At 35.0% G+C, this 17,234-nt stretch overlaps 1 protein-coding gene across 1 annotated transcript in view; it reads left to right on the forward strand.

The window, feature by feature from the left end:
• SMARCA5 (SNF2 related chromatin remodeling ATPase 5) overlaps positions 1–17,234 on the forward strand; it is a 41,344-nt gene that overhangs the window by 11,009 nt on the left and 13,101 nt on the right. Inside the window, exons 5-14 of the mRNA XM_036106060.2 lie at positions 2,214–2,314; positions 4,009–4,109; positions 4,860–5,039; positions 6,133–6,288; positions 6,382–6,513; positions 7,890–7,958; positions 11,988–12,097; positions 14,080–14,306; positions 16,376–16,497; positions 16,579–16,731. Of these exons, the coding sequence (XP_035961953.1) occupies positions 2,214–2,314; positions 4,009–4,109; positions 4,860–5,039; positions 6,133–6,288; positions 6,382–6,513; positions 7,890–7,958; positions 11,988–12,097; positions 14,080–14,306; positions 16,376–16,497; positions 16,579–16,731 (1,351 nt within the window). The remainder of the gene's footprint in view (positions 1–2,213; positions 2,315–4,008; positions 4,110–4,859; positions 5,040–6,132; positions 6,289–6,381; positions 6,514–7,889; positions 7,959–11,987; positions 12,098–14,079; positions 14,307–16,375; positions 16,498–16,578; positions 16,732–17,234) is intronic.

The raw sequence follows: 17,234 nt of genomic DNA on the forward strand, positions 1-17,234 counted from the left end.
AAATCAAGAGTCGGCTAAGCCACCCAGGCACCCCTTGCAGCTATTTAAATGGCATCAGGTCTTCTGCTCTGGAAATGCCAAGCACTGTAATGGATATTTTTATGATATAGGTAGTTAGTAGGATTTCATGAAAAGAAGCACTTCTATTAAGATGATATAAGATAAAGATACTCTGTAGTAAATATATAATAAATTGCTCAGCTTGGTCTTACTGGTGTTATTGGGGAAAAGGAGTCTTGGTTAACAGATTTTTTCCTCTATCCTTCAAGCCATCTTAAGTGGAAAGTTAGCTTATGCAAAGTAATTAGGGTGATGGTACTATCCTTAAGTATAAAGACATATATGTTTTTCTCTTCCTTCCATCATTTACAGTTATATTCAGTGAACCCTCACTTTGAAGTAATAAGCACATTCCAGCCTTTATCTTCAGTTTTATAACCATAATAATCAACCATCTTGATAATAGACTGTGAGATTTTATTTTAAAAAAAAGTTCTTTCCTAGTTTGTGGAGAATAAATGAGAATTGAGGGTACATCTTTATACTGAGTTTCATGTGGTTAGGGTGCAGAGAAGTATGAGAAATAACATACTAAGACATTCTAATTTGAAGCATATAAAAGAAGCAAGAATATTCTTGCATATATTTGCTGCTTTGGTCTGAGTTTCTGAGGAATGCTTCTTTGAGAAGACTGATTATCCTCTTCCATCAAGCATGTAGATTTGGTAGAAATCAAGCTATAAATTAGATTTACTGTTTTCTAATTTAAATGAAAATATTTGTTGAAAGTATGAAGGTACAAAATTGGAAGCTTCAGAATTGGAGAGTAAGTACTTTTTACTAACCTGAGCCCTTTAGAGATTAAGAAATTCGGCAGTATTAAACCTGCAGAAAATGAGGTTTTAAGGGGATGTATCCCAGCTCTCTTGGGATGTAGAATCTAAGCATTTCTAAAAAGCTTTGAGTAATTCTGATGAATCTCTGGCTAAGAGTCATTGCTTAAGCACTAAGTCTTTATTCTGCATATTCTACAGCTTTTGGTGAAAGTTGTAGTTTTTGCTTATTTTAAAACATATTCTTAATAGAAGCATGGTTGACACAGAATGTTACATTAGTTTCAGGTGTACAACAGTGATTCCCCAGCTCTATACATTATACTATATGCTTTCCACAGTGAAAGTTTTTTTGTTTTTTTTTTAATTTTTGAGTATAGTTGACGTACAATGTTACATTAGTTTTAGATGTACAGCTTAATGTGATTTTACAAGTTTATACGTTATGCTTTGTTCATCGCAGGTATAGCTACCATCTGTTCTATTACATTGCTGTTACAGCATTATTGATTGTATTCCTATGCTCTGCTTTTTATTGCTGTGACTTACTTATTCCATAACTAGAGGCTTATATCTCCCTCTCCCATTATTCACCCATTTGCCCAGTGCCCCACCCTTCTCCCCTCTGGTAGCCATCAGTTCTCTGTGTTTATAGTTCTGATTTTGCCTTTTTTTTTTTTTTTAGATTTCATATATGAATGAAGTCTTATATTTGTTGTGCGCAGTCTTATTTCACTTAGCATAATACCCTCTAGGTCCACCCGGGTTGTCTCCAGTGGCACAATCTCATCCTTTTGAAAGTTGTAGTTCTTAAGGGTTGCCTAGGTGGTGCAGTGGGTTGAGTGTCCCATTCTTGGGTTTCACCTCAGATTCTTGGGTTTCAGCTCAGGTCGTGAGCTCAGGGTTTTTAGACTGAGCCCTGCATTGGACTCTGAGCTCAGCGTGGAATCTGCTTAAATTTTTTTTCCTTCTCCCTTTGCCCCTACCCTCTGTGTTCGCTATCTCAAAAAAAAAAAAAGTCGTAGTTTTAAAAATGTGATTTCTGGAGCTATTTTCTGGCAAAAATACTTAAAAAGATAACTTTAAGTTAGAGATTATGAGATTTTTCTGACTGTAGTTCCTTGAAATGAGATTATTCCATTACCTCAGATGTTACTCTGTTTTAACAATTGTATGTATATCTTAGAAAGTCATGTAAAACGTTTCAGGTTTAAGTTTACTAATAATTTGTACTGTTCGACTTTTCTAGCCTTAATTTAAATGCCTGTTAAAAATTATTGTGGAATCTTGGTCAGCCACTTGACTGTTATGTTCAAATAGTAGCTGTTGGTAGTTAAAGCTTAAAGCGCTAATCAATTGATTTTATCTTGAACTTGACAGCTACCGACATCGTAGAACAGAGCAAGAGGAAGATGAAGAACTATTAACAGAAAGCTCTAAAGCAACCAATGTTTGCACTCGATTTGAAGATTCTCCATCATGTATGTTATATACATTATAACTATTTGATTTTTTAAAAAAAAGTCCCCTTTTGAGACATCCTTTGGTTAAAGTTTTGGATTTGTCTTGGCTGTAATTTATAAAGGGAATTTTTAGTAATCTTTTGAAATTGATTGTGAAATCAGATTTCTTTTTTGATGGAAATGGTATTAATGTATTAATATCAATTAGTATGATAGTGGTGCTGTATTTCAAAGGGGCATAAAATGCCATTGTGTTTATTGTTGCCTGAATGTATATGTAAAACTAGGAATGGTTTTCCCTTATATTTGCCCCAGATAAGAAAATTTAATATATAAAAAAAAGCACTTCATGAAGACTTTTGTTAACTGATGTCGGGATTTTGTATTAGTTTGTTTTAAAATTTTTTCTGAAACATTTGTTATTAATGGTTTTCCAAAAGAAAACCTGGTTAACCAGGTTTTTAAGTTTTACTTCTATATAATCTTGATAGTCTGGTGGCACATTTATCTTTACTGCAGCCTAGTATTTTTTCTGATCTTCCTCTTTCTTGATAATTGGTTTGTATGATCGTAGTGGTTGTGAACAGCAACAAAAATTTAGAAAGGTCAACATAGGACATATTTGGACTTGTTATTTAATTAACTGTAACTTTAACTCTTAAGTTGAACTTCAGGCAAGACGGTATCTGGTTAGAAATTCAGTAATCTGTTTAAAGTATGTGTCTTCAGATGTTTTTTGGCTATGGAGTACCCAGTTTCCTTTTCCTTCATGAAGTTAGAGACTAGAGCCAGATAATATGGTACAAAGGGGGAAGGAAATTTGAATTATATGGATTATCTCTTTCTCACATTCCTACATTGTAACTAGTTTTCCCAGTATTGGTTAGTTTTTCGTCTTAAAGCAGTGTTTTTTGAAAGGTGATGGGGTACACATGTGCATGTTAAAAACATCTGGTGATTGTGATGGATATACTTAGTAATTATTCTGGGGTGGGAAATGTGTAGTAAACCCCAAAAGAGATACTGTCTCTCTTAACAGGACCCTGTTGAAAAGTAACTTAGAAAAGGTAAAGGGAAAACAATCTCTATCCTGTCTTATTTCCCCTTTGTTAGGAGGAAGACTAAATCCCCAGAGAGTGTCTATTTGGGTTATCATGGAAGGTGGAAATACTTGGTTTAGAAACACTTGTGGGGTGCCTGGGTGGCTCAGTCTGTTAAGCGTTTGCTTTTGGCTCAGGTCATGATCCCAGGGTCCTGGGATGGAGCCCTGCATCGGGGTCCCTGCTCAGTGGGGAGTCTGCTTCTCCCTCTCCCTCTGCCCTGCTTGTGCTCTCATTCTCTCTCTCAAATAAGTAAATAAATTAAAATCTTAAAAAGAAACTTGTGATAACATTAAAAAAGGATATAAAGAGGTGAGAGTCTCTAGGACCAGTATATAGGTAACATAGGAACTGAGTGATTGGGGTAGGCACTCTGATGCTTTACAATCACGGTTTTGTTTTGTTTTGTTTCACTTGGTTATTGTCCCTATCCATTCACTCCTTCTCTGCTTCAGATCACAGCACCTACTTCTAATGACTTAGAAATTGAAAACAGAAAAGTCAGAGTAAACCTATGTAGGTCCAGGTTAAGACTCTTAAGTTTAATCAAATGAAGAAGGAGACGGCCTTTCTGTATTTAAAATGTGCATTGTGTTTTTTTTTTATTCTTAGATGTAAAGTGGGGTAAACTGAGAGATTATCAGGTGCGAGGATTAAATTGGCTCATTTCTTTGTATGAGAATGGCATCAATGGTATCCTTGCAGATGAAATGGTATGTATTTGGTAGTTTTTTAGAAGGCCATATTTTGTAATTTAAAGTATTTTGTATAATGAAATTTATAATAAAGTTAAGATAGTGTAACATAATTTTTGTTGATTACAATCCAGAACTGTTAACAAACTAATCCTCTGTCAAACTTGGTTAAGTTGCATAAGCAGAGTCTATAGTTCAGTTGTGAGGAATTATTATTTATGAAAGTATAATAAATTTAAAAGTAATACATTTTGAGAAGCGTACTTTTGGTAGACTCTTGTAATACACTGTTTTGGCCATTTACCTTCACTTTTATAAAACACAAATGGGGTTAATTGATTTTTCATTGGTGATTATTTTCTCAAGAGTGGCAGCTTGTACAGTTCTATCTCAAAACATTTATCTCTTGTTTACTACTTAATAGGTATGTAGTGAATGTTTCAAATTTCCATAGAGCTATAGTGCTAAAAGCGTAATTGCTTGAAGAAAGTATGGAATCAAAAGAAATGGGTCTTAATTGTAGCCCTGCTGTGCATGACTTTGGGAAAGTCACTTAAACTTCTGGGCCTTATGGATATGGTTAGTAGAACCTCTTTATAGACTTGTGAAGATTAAAAAACAGCTAAACTTGAAACATACCAAGTTCTTGCCATTTGTTAGCTATCATAAACACATAGGTTTTCTTTTAAATGTTTTTATGTGTCAGGAAGTATAAATATGGGTGTCTGTTTTGTTTTGATTATCATTGCTTTGTGGTTATTCTTTCAGGGCCTGGGAAAGACTCTTCAAACAATTTCTCTTCTTGGGTACATGAAACACTATAGAAACATTCCTGGTCCTCATATGGTTTTGGTTCCTAAGTCTACGTTACACAACTGGATGAGTGAATTCAAGAGATGGGTACCAACACTTAGATCTGTTTGTTTGATAGGAGATAAAGAACAAAGAGTAAGCTTTTTGTGTTTCATTATTAAAAGAATTTGAATTTAGGTTTGGGGGGGATAACTATAGAGGAGGGATAAAAGAGGAGGAGTCCAGTAGTAATAAACTTGGTCTTCACAAATATTAGTAATTTATAAATGTAATATTGTCTTGGTGGTGAAGAATCCTACTGGAGAAAGGAGTTGTAGACTGTAGGATGCTAGTGTAAGTTTATATAAGAAACAAGTATAGTTTCTTTTACTTTGGAATTGGTTGTATAAAATCAAAGGCCGTGTTCTCATTCTAGAAGCAACATTTTTGTTTTTCTTAAAAGAAGTTTTGAGTGTGTGAATTGGTTGGAAATTTGAGGAGCCAGATTTTTTTAGATCGATGTACATAATGCTAATTAATAGTCATCGTAATTTTTAAAGATGGACTGGGTCAATTACAGTATTTTGGTGAGTTGGTATGGTATTTATTGAAATAAGTTAAAATGTTGGTCACTTGACGTTTTTTGGAAGGAAATAATGATACTATTGAAGATAATAAAGTTCAGATTTTAAAGTGTAGTATATCGAAGAATAATGTACTTAATTTTGTTTTCTCTTCATTCAGCTATCATTTTTCCTTTTATAGATCATTTTGTCTATTTTAAGTTACCAAGTTGCTTTTTATGTTTTGGAGCCCAGTTTAAACCACTTTTTGCTTTAGTTTCTTTACTTGTAAAATGAGAGTAATAATAACAAAGTTTTATTAGAAAGGAATGCAAATGCTTACTGCAAACTGTCCTTGAGTCTTCACTCTGTGGCAGAAACCACCTTCTCCTCTTTCTAAACCCATTTCCTGAGAATTTCAGCAGCTGGTGGGAATGAAGAGAAGACATTTAAGAGTTAGTTTTTTGAATTTTGCACTGATAATTTTGTCAGTTATTTTTTATTAAAAGGCTTTGACACTTAGAAATGATTAATGAAGTTAGTTTGAGCTGGTTCTAGATGCTTACATACTATCCCTTTTTAATATTTTTCACCCTCTTTCATGTATTAGATTACTTGTCATCAGTACATTTAATGTGTAGTTCATTTCTGCATGATATAATTTTTTTCTCTTGCTACCTACACAGGCTGCTTTTGTCAGAGATGTTTTATTACCAGGAGAATGGGATGTATGTGTAACATCTTATGAAATGCTTATAAAAGAGAAGTCTGTTTTCAAAAAATTTAATTGGAGGTACTTAGTTATAGATGAAGCTCACAGGATCAAAAATGAAAAATCCAAGGTAATTTGGTATTTGGAAGTGAAAATCATTGTGCCTGTATTTAGAATTTGATCAGTATGTAGAATATTCTAATGATGACTTTGGTTCTTTTAGTTGTCAGAAATAGTGAGGGAATTCAAGACCACAAATCGACTATTGCTGACTGGAACACCTCTTCAAAACAACTTGCATGAGCTCTGGTCACTTCTTAATTTTTTGTTGCCAGATGTCTTTAATTCAGCAGACGTAAGTATGTCTTAATTATTTTCTGGATGGAATATTAATGTTTTCGTTTAATGCTATACATTTTTGCAATAAAATTGGCCTTTCAGCCACTGCTTAAGATAATTGTTAATTTTTTACTTTTACGTAGTCTAATGTAACCTACCAAGTTTTTTATGCATCCCGAGAGTTTACTTTTATGCCTTTTGATTTCAGTATCATTTTATAAATCAGTTGTTTTCTCTCTCTGTAATGTCATGGATTCACATACCAAATAGGTAGTCACGTTGGCCTGAATTTCAGTGGCTGTACGTGGACTCAGGTTATTTCCCAAATGAATTTGTGAACTTCACATAGCCTGTGTTTCCCCAGGATGGTCTTCAAATTTGGTAAAATCTGTCTAGCCATCTTTTTTTATGGTCTAACAAACATAGAACCTAATCTTTACCTTTTAATAGATTATTTGCACTGATAAAAATGGTTAAGTAGTTATTCAAACGGTGGTTGTACCTAAAAACGTAATATGTATATTAAGAGTCTGCTGTTGGTAATTACCATTTTTTTGCTGAACCAGAGTTCATTTTTGAACTTTGTTTCCATGGGTGGAGAGAGAGAGAAAGAGCCTGTGCTTGTGTGTGGCTTTTTGAAGAGCTCAGTAAGTTCCAAAAGGGTTAATTTTGGGTTGTTAAGGATCACTGTAAAAGAATAGAGAAATTTGTGTTCTTGGAAGACATTTAATCAATCTCAGGGAAATAGTTCAGTTCTGCTTTTGTTGTATTTTGACATTTTTGTTTTAGAGATTTCTTTTTCTTACTGCATTGACACTTTAATTTGTTTAGTAATCTATGAAAGCTTTGTTGTAGTTAACATAATTAATCCTATGATTATGTTTACTAACAAAGCACAAATACATACTAGATGTGCCAAAGAGGTAAGAATATGGAAGTTATCCTTGTTCAGATCCCACCCAAATACTAATGAAATGTTGGTAATTTAGTAAGTTTAATTAAAATTGACACTGCTCTGGAAACTTTGTGTTTGAGTAATCTGAGTAACCTTGGAGAACAAACCAAAGTCATTTTAATTTTTCACCCTTTCTAAAGAAAAATATTTTTCAAGAATATTAATTCTCTAATTCTATAGAACTTCCTTCCCAACTATTCTTTTTCATTGTGAAACTTGTCATCTTGATGTTTTTAATCTGATTTTTCAAGGTAGATCTAAAATGAATTGTTAATGACACATGAAAAATATGGGATTGAACCAAATGATTTTTGCAGTTCACAGCTCAAACACTAAACTAATTCTAGAATTCATTGTTACATCTAGCATAAAAAGGATATTTATGGTTAATGCCTGTGGTTAATATTTCTGATACTTATTTTTTGTTTTTTAACTAGGACTTTGATTCATGGTTTGATACAAACAATTGCCTTGGGGATCAAAAGCTAGTTGAGAGGCTTCATATGGTAAGTGTTTTGGAATAAGGTTAAAGCATATTTCTAATGGGAAAAATGAAAGAGGTTTAAATTAGTGGATTATTTTTCTGTTAACAGAAAAACATGTTGACTAGAATTATATCTGTTTGAATCCTGTCACTTAACTGTTTAATCTTATACTGGGGACTGGGGGGGTGTGAAGTGTGCATTTAGTGTTAGAACCTAAGATGAAATCCTAACTTAATGAGTGGAAAAAGTAATCCAAATCTAAGAGATTTGATTCTCAAAGGCTAAAGGGGTCCATCTTTTGTTTTTTTTTTTAAAGATTTTATTTATTTGATAGAGAGCGAGAGCAGGAACACAAGAGGGGGGAGTGGGAGAGGGAGAAGCAGGCTTCCTGCCGAGCAGGGAGCCCGATGTGGGGCTCGATCCCAGGACCCTGGGATCATGACCTGAGCCGAAGGCAGACGCTTAACAACTGAGCCACCCAGGCGCCCCTAAAGGGGTCCATCTTCTGTTCTTAAATTCTGCAACTTGTATAAGCAACTGCTAATAGTGCATTGTGAGCAGAGTTGGTAAGTTTTTGCTGTGATATATAGCTTTTTTACTTTTTAAGAAGATTCACAAGTGAAAGGTGGTTGGTAGATAAATTTCTCAAACAGAACCCAGAATATAATAGCCTGACTAGCAGAATAAAACCAGACCTTGTAAGCATAGCATATAAGGCTTTTCATGACCTAACGCAACGGTTCTCGACTTGTATTGACATTTTGGTCTAGATAATTCTGAGGGGCACAGGGAAGGTGGTTTTCCAGTTTAACAGCATTCTTGACACCTCTACCCTCTACATGCCAGTAATATGTCCCCATTTGTGACAACCAAACATGTTGCTGGGCATTGCAAGTGTCCACTGGCCGGGGAGCGGGTGGGTCAGTCTTTTCCCTAAACCCCATGATTTAACTTTTCTGACATTCTCTAACTTCTGTTTTACTTCTTATATCACTTTAATTTGTTAGAATTTCTGACCCCATTATCAATTTTCTGTAAACATTGTACTAATTTCAGTCTCTTTGTCTTTGCTGATCCTTTCTGCCACATCTGGTATCCCCTTTCCTGCTCTTCGCTGATACATAGTCCAGCACTCAGTGCTAATGTCACCTTTTCCACTGAACATCCGGATGAAGCCAGCCTAGAAGCTTCTTTGTATCCCATCTTTAAAAATCAAGGCATTCTAAGATAGGACTTTGCACTGAATGTTGAAATGTTTAATTTACAGATTTTTTCCTGCTGCATTGTAAACACAAAGGCAGGAAACATGTCTTACATTTGTATCTGTAGCATAATGCCTGGTTTATAGTGTGTATTTGAATAGGGGAAAAATTAAGTCTGTGAATGTTTAAATACTTGTTTCTTTTTTTTTTTTTTTTTTTTTTAAGATTTTATTTATTTATTTGAGAGAGAGAGAATGGGAGAGAGCACATGAGAGGGGGGAGGGTCAGAGGGAGAAGCAGACTCCCTGCCGAGCAGGGAGCCCGATGCAGGACTCGATCCAGGGACTCCAGGATCATGACCTGAGCCGAAGGCAGTTGCTTAACCAACTGAGCCACCCAGGCGCCCTAAATACTTGTTTCTATATAAATTAATGATAACGTACTTTAAAATTCTCGTACTGAAATTTTATTATGTTAAATTTTTGAAGGTGATAATATCTTAGACATCTTTGTTTCAAATTAGATGGCATTTAAGCACATAAGCATTCAATTTAGATTTAGAGTATGGAGTGTATATGCAGACTTTGCTTTAATAGGTACATGTATGTAAAGCAAACTAGAACAATCTCCATAACAGAATCAGCCACTTTTGGCATTGCTGTTTATTTTGTTTAGACAGTAGTGTGAAAATGCTTATCAAATCGGGAAGAAGAGGTCTGGTAGCTACCTTTCTGTACTCTGTCTTGAAATTCCTACCTTAGCTCCTATGGTCTCATGATGAAAGAGGATATTCAGAATCAGCATAGGTATACTTAGGAATGAGATCATTTTTACTTAATGAATCAGTTATCTGTTATTGCAGAATACTCCCCTCTCCTACCAAAAAAACCCTTAATAGTATCTATTTTAGTAATCCTAGAATTTATGGGTTGGCTGAGTGTTTTCTTTGCTGGTTTTACCTGGATTTAAACAGCTGCGTTTACCTGGACAATTCTGAAGAGGGCCAGTGGGGCTCAAGGTCATTAGTAACATATCTGGCAGTGGATGCTGGCTGTCAGCTAAGATTATCTATACTAGTTTCCTTACATGATGACGTTAGAGAAGTGTTGCTGATTATTTTTCTCACCATTTTTTAATTTCTTTGTGATCATATTTTTATAAGCTAGTGTAAATAGAACATAGGAAGATACAAATAAAGAATCTTCAGTTTTGTAGATACTCTAAAATTTTATGAGAATGAACTACATACAACATGGATAGGTTTTACAAACGTTGAATAAAAGAAACGAGATAAAAGGTATATATTGTGTAATTCTATGTACGTAAAGTTAAAAATAACAGGCAAAACTATGATGTTAAAATTTAAGGGGGGGGATAGTGACTGGGAAGGTTGCAAGAAGGGTTTCTGCAGTATTCTATTTTTATCTAGGTGATAGTTGATTACATGGGTATGTTTACTTGATTGAAATTTATTGAACTGTATAGTCATGATTTGTATACTCTTTATGCTCTACTTCCATAAGAAAAGGGTAGTAAAATTTTTATTAAGTTTTTATTTTAATTTCAATATAGTTACCATACAGTGTTCTATCAGTTTCAGGTGTACAATGCAGTGATTCAACAATTCAATACATCACCCTGTGCTCATCACAAGTGTACTGCTTAATCCCCATCTCCTATTTCATCCATCCCCCCCACCCACCAAAAGGGTAGTAAATTTAAAAACTAACCATAAAAACATTTTAATGTGGACATAGCTTTAAGTACTGTTGGACAATCTACATAAAAATAGAGTAATACCCCCCAGCCCCCTGGCCCGTTGTCTGCAGGTGATACATTTCAAGATTCCCAGTGGGTGCCTGAAACCACGGATAATACTGAACTGTGTATGCACTGTTTTTTCTTATACATATATATCTATGATAGTTTAATTTATAAATTAGGCGAGGTGAGAGATTAACAGCAATAATTATAAAATAGAATGATTATAATATTTTATAAGTTATATAAATATGGTCTCTCAAAAATACCTTATTGTACTGTACTCCCCCTTCTTGTGATGATGTGTGAGATGATAAAATGTGTACATGATGAAATGAAGTGAGGTGAGTGATGTAGGCATTGTGATGTAGTGTTAGTCTACTGTTGACTTTATGATACATTAGGAGGAGGATCATCTGCTTCCGGACTGTGGTTGATGCAGGTAACTGAATCCATAGATAAGAGAACATGATAACTAGTTTTAAACCTGAAAGACAGTGAATGTTGAAAGCATCAAAACTTACTGTTTTGGGGGCGCCTGGGTGGCTCAGTCGTTCAGCGTCTGCCTTCGGCTCAGGTCATGATCCCAGGGTCCTGGGATGGAGCCCTGCATCGGGCTCCCTGCTCAGCGGGAAGCCTGCTTCTCTCTCTCCCTCTCCAACTCCCCCTGCTGTGTTCCCTCTCTCGCTGTGTCTCTCTCTGTCAAAAAAATAAATAAAATCTTAAAAAAAAAAAAACCAAAAACTTACGGTTTTTAGTGTCTTATGATAATATAGCAAGTTTATATTCATTATATGTATTGAATAAGTAATGATCTTATATTACCCTTCAGGAACTCAGTAATAATATTTGGAAGGGAGAAATTCTCAAACAGATAAATTTCCATGTATTTAATAAACAATTTTGAGATCCTGAAATAATAGATACGATCATGTTTCTTTTTTTTTGCTTTTTTAAATTTTATTATGTTAATCAGCATACATTACATCGTTAGTTTTTGCTTTTTTAAAAATTTTATTATGTTACGTTAATACCATACATTACATCATTAGTTTTTGATAATTTCTGTTTCTTTTTGATCTTGAAGGTTTTGCGTCCATTCCTCCTTCGTCGAATTAAAGCTGATGTTGAAAAGAGTTTGCCTCCGAAGAAGGAAGTTAAAATCTATGTGGGTCTCAGCAAAATGCAAAGGGAATGGTATGTGTTCTTAGACGTTTTAAAATCACTATTGATTCTTCACTAACTTTCGTTTATATTTTGTTTCCCTAATTGTGTCTGCAAGGAATTGTTGTTTGCTCTGTTGAACTTAACCTGAAGAGTTTTCTGGTCATGTAATTTAGGACTTGCTAATCAAATTTATAATACACAGTCTTAAAACTTTTAGCTTATAATCAGGATGGGAAGTTTATGAATTCTTCAAGGATTAAAGTTGGCATTAATTAAACAGGGATATATACATAAACCCCTCTACTTGGGTTTTTTAAAAAGAAACTGGTGGCACAGATGCAGACACATGGTTACCTTGGTGGTTCATAAATACTGGATTATGGATTAGGGCTGATCTGATGAAGTTGGAGATTGTAGAGATACGAGAAAATTTAGGTGCTTTCTTTTAGTCTATAAAGCTATTACATATATTTAATTTAAAAGACTGCGTTCTGAGCAGATGTTTTATTTTAGGCAGGATTCCCTTTGTGAATTTATGGTGGTAATATAAGGTAGTTATTTTTCAACACCTCTCTAGGGCATAATAAAAATGTTGAAAACCTTGTAAGTTTCTTTTCTTTTTCTTTTTCTTTTTTTTTTTTTTAGGTTTTATGGGTGTATGAAATCCAAAAGCTAGAAACCACTTAGTATTAAGTTTTTTTTACAGATAGAAAGGTCATCATGAATCAACAATGTGAAATGGCTGTAGAAAAGATTGTTACCTTAGCATATATTAACATAAGTGTAGTGTTCAAAGGAGAGAAATAAATAGCCATACTTATTCTTTACCGGTTACACTACATTTCAAGTGTATTTAATTCCATACTTAATATTGGTAAGTATTTGCAAGGGGCTGGAGTTGTTGGTAAAAAGAAAGGATAGAATGTAAAGAAATGGGCATGTTATCTAGGAAAGACATGACCACTGTAGAAAGTAGTCCATCCTAAATGTTCTTAAAACTTTTGGAAGACTTTTTTAAGGTAGCAGTTGTATGGCTCTAAAATAACAGAACTGTGACATGCGTTAGTGTTAAGGGAAGAGAAATCTTTTAGTTAAACATTAGTGAACTTTAATCAGCCAGGACTGTATGGAAAGGTCTGCCTTGAGTAATACTTTATGTCTCGTAACTGGAGTTATGCATATATTGCTTAGGTTATTGAAGTTATTTTGCTCAGAGGATTCAAGGTCTTGAAACTTTGGTATTTAGATAGATTGCTCTTTCCTGCAGGATGTTTACATTCTTGATATGCATTCAAGGCTTTTTACAATCCATCCTTAGCCTGTGGCTATAGTTTTACTGCCCTCATATCTCCCCCTCCCTCATGTACTTTTATTTATATTTAAATCACATTGATTTCATTTTATTATCATCATCATGCCTTACCCTATCATGATTCTTCCTCCCTCCTTAGATCTTCCTGTTCTCACCCAAATGCTATACTAACTGCATTGAATAGTAATTGAATATTGACACTCTTCCACTGGAAAAGACTGCAAATTAAAATTATGTTTAAAACTTAGGTTTTGGGGTGCCTGGCTGGCTCAGTCAGTAGAGCATGTGACTCTTATTCTTGAGGTTGTAAGTTCAAGCCCCATGTTGGGTGTAGAGATTACTTAAAAATAAAAAAATAAAAAAAAAATAAAACTTAAGCTTTAAGTTTTGCTTAATTATTTAAAAATGTTGTGTCATACTGCTTTGTTTTAATTCATCCCAAGGAGACATACTATTTTGGATCTCAAGGCCCAAAGTGTAAGTGTGAGTATTAGAACAGTGGGAGGAATAAAGAAAAACAAGGAAAGAGAAAGATGTTCTAATACATGGTAAACTCCTAAACACATCTTAGAAGTTGATGGGTTGTTCTTCACAGGTATTTTTGGCTTGAGGTAGGGGAGGGAATTAATTAAGTATGGAAAGTAATAGGGACTGGTTAGGGCACATTTGAACCCTTTTAAAATATTTTTCTTCTCAATAGGTATACTCGGATATTAATGAAGGATATAGATATATTAAACTCTGCAGGGAAGATGGACAAAATGAGATTATTGAACATCCTGATGCAGTTGAGGAAATGCTGTAATCATCCGTATCTATTTGATGGAGCTGAACCTGGTCCACCTTATACAACAGATATGCATCTAGTTACCAACAGTGGCAAAATGGTGGTGTTAGACAAGCTGCTCCCTAAATTAAAAGAACAAGGTAACTACGTTACTGGTAACAAATTGAGAAGTGATGAAATTCTGATGTAAAATAAGGGACCACTACAGTTTGAAATTCTAATCCTGGCACTTTTATAAACTTGAAGTGTGGGACATTTAAAAACTTCTATTATCTGAGCTTCATTTCTCCCCCCAATTTTAGGCTTATAAATCTTCTTAGGGATCAATAGGGCAGTTACAATCCTGGATTTTGGGGAGAGTTCTCAATTTATATTTGCTTTCCCAGATATGTCAGCTTTTTGTTATAAAGTGCCAAGAATGCTCTTTCCACACATAGTTCCCAGATACTTTGGTAGACAGTGTTGTTGTGTTCATATATTGTTTTTTAATTATTTATGTGGATTTTTAAGTTATTTAAATGACAATAAATTATTTAAATTTAAGTAATAAAGTTAAACAGTAATAAATTATTAAACATGTGCATGGACCCAAAGCAGTTTTGTTTGTAACATGCTTGCTTTTTATGTGAAAATGAATATGTAGTATGTATAGAGATGTATTTAAAATACATGAATGTAGAATATATTTAGTGTGATGCCAGCTTCAGTAATTACAGACTCATGGCAAAACTTGTTTACATCTGTACTGTACCTGCTTTCCTCCTCGCAGATTAATTTGAAGCAAGTCCCAGACATCAAAGCTTTTCATACACAAATTATTAATTCTGTAATGTGAAATAATACAGTCAGATTTCAGATTTTTCCATTTTTGTTTCTCTTGTGTGTTTTCGTAAGAATGACTTTTGTACCAGTCACCTCTAGGATATTGACTGTCAGCCTTCTAAGAGTTGTCATTGAATTGGTTTACTTTTTTCTTGCTTTTACACTTTTTTGTGGAAATACATTTTCTAAAATACTTTTCTTGAAAGCTAAGTAGTAAAGGATTGAATTGGTGGAAAGGAATCACAAGAACTTGGTAGAAATACTCAGATATTAACAAAAGCTATATTAAACTCTGAAAGGAAAATGGGGAGTATTGAGCATCCTTAGGCATCTCGGGTATAAGGTGAGACACCAGCAGATTATCAGCCTCAGCTTCCAAGACAAGATAATTTCATAATCTTTATTTTTTTATAATGACTCCTTGGTCTTCATACATTCTGCTCTGAAGGCATTGTGCAGCTGGCTAACGAAATGGAAGGCAGTTGAATAACTTGAATCATGGCATAAGTGAAAGATGACCATGTAGATGTGAGGCCACATTTATGTTATGGTCTTTCAGTTGGAATTGGGTCTTCAGAACTAGAATGAGATGGGTTTGGGGTATGTGTTGGGGAATGTTCAGGGCCATGCACATTGGAGAATTGCGGTGGTGGTAGGGGTGGTGGAAGGTTATTTTTAAATGCATGTGGAATAAAAAGAATGATTCTCTCAGCCTTGGGACAGAGCCAGGCCAGAACAAATACCTCTTCCGTTTACCTTAGTGTGTTGTAAAGATATTACCCTTTTCTGTTTGTGCCATTATGGGAAAAATGGGGAGAATAACTGACTTGGATAAATAAATAATGTATGGTTTTTTTCTTATAACCAACTAGGTAACTTAGAATTAAGAGGTAACTGGTTAGTCTTAGTTTTGATTGGCCTTAAATATTTATTTATTTTTAAAGACTTTATTTATTTGACAGAGAGCGAGAGCAGGAACACAAGCAGGGGGGTAGTGGGAGAGGGAGAAGCAGGCTTCCCAGCGAACAGGGAGCCTGATGCGGAGCTTGATCCCAGGACCCTGGGATCAAACCTGAGCTGAAGGCAGACGCTTAACGACTGAGCCACCCAGGCGTCCCTGATTAGCCTTAAATTTTTAAATAAGTTTTTTTTACCTTTTTTTTTTTGAAGATTTTATTTATTTATTCGTGAGAGACAGAGAGAGATAGAGCAGCAGAGGGAGAAGCAGGCTCCCAAGGAGCAGGGAGCCCGATGCGGGACTCGATCCCAGGGCCCTGGGATCATGACCTGAGTCGAAGGCAGACACTTAACCATCTGAGCCACCCAGGCGCCCTCAGTTTTTTTACTTTTGAAGCTTCTGAAAATGAACTGTTCTGTTTGCTAACAGGTTCACGAGTACTAATCTTCAGTCAGATGACAAGGGTATTGGATATTTTGGAAGATTATTGCATGTGGAGAAATTATGAGTACTGTAGATTGGATGGGCAGACACCCCATGATGAGAGACAAGTGAGTAAAATCCAGGGAGGGAAGGTAAGAAATTATCAGATAAAATAATTTCCTGACATTTGTTTTCTTTTATATCTATAGGAGTCCATCAATGCATACAATGAGCCAAACAGCACAAAGTTTGTTTTCATGTTAAGCACACGTGCTGGTGGTCTTGGCATTAATCTTGCTACTGCTGATGTAGTAATTTTGTATGATTCAGATTGGAATCCCCAAGTAGATCTCCAGGCTATGGTAAGAGAACAGTAAATACATTCTTAATATTTTCTTAGAGCTTAATATTTTCATTAGAGCAAGCTAATGGTCTGTAAATGTCAGAGACTTAACCCAGTAGAGTTTTTTCTCTGACCTAATAATTCAGAGAGGGTGTTTTGTAGGTGATCTCTCATCTAAAGCAGGATATCTCTATCTCATAGCTTTGCCATATCTTAGAACCTTGGAGTCTAGCTGTATCCTGTGCATCCTGATGGCAGAAGGGGGGGATAGAGTTGAGGATTGCCTAGGAAATTTTTTATGGGTCAGACCTGAAAGTCACAGTCATTGGCCAGCACTTAATCACATAGCGTAACTGGGTGCAAGGGAATTGGCGAATTATAGTATAGTTGTGCCTTAGGAGGAAAGGGAAACAGGTTTGGTGAGCTACAAACCTTCCTACCACGTTGGATGCATAAAATTTATACCCCTGTGTGGGAGTTCTTTGGCTAGAACAGGAAGATCATTCTTAGGTTGAGAAAATT

Source organism: Halichoerus grypus, chromosome 3, assembly GCF_964656455.1.
Source record: "Halichoerus grypus chromosome 3, mHalGry1.hap1.1, whole genome shotgun sequence".
Taxonomy (NCBI): Eukaryota; Metazoa; Chordata; class Mammalia; order Carnivora; family Phocidae; genus Halichoerus; species Halichoerus grypus.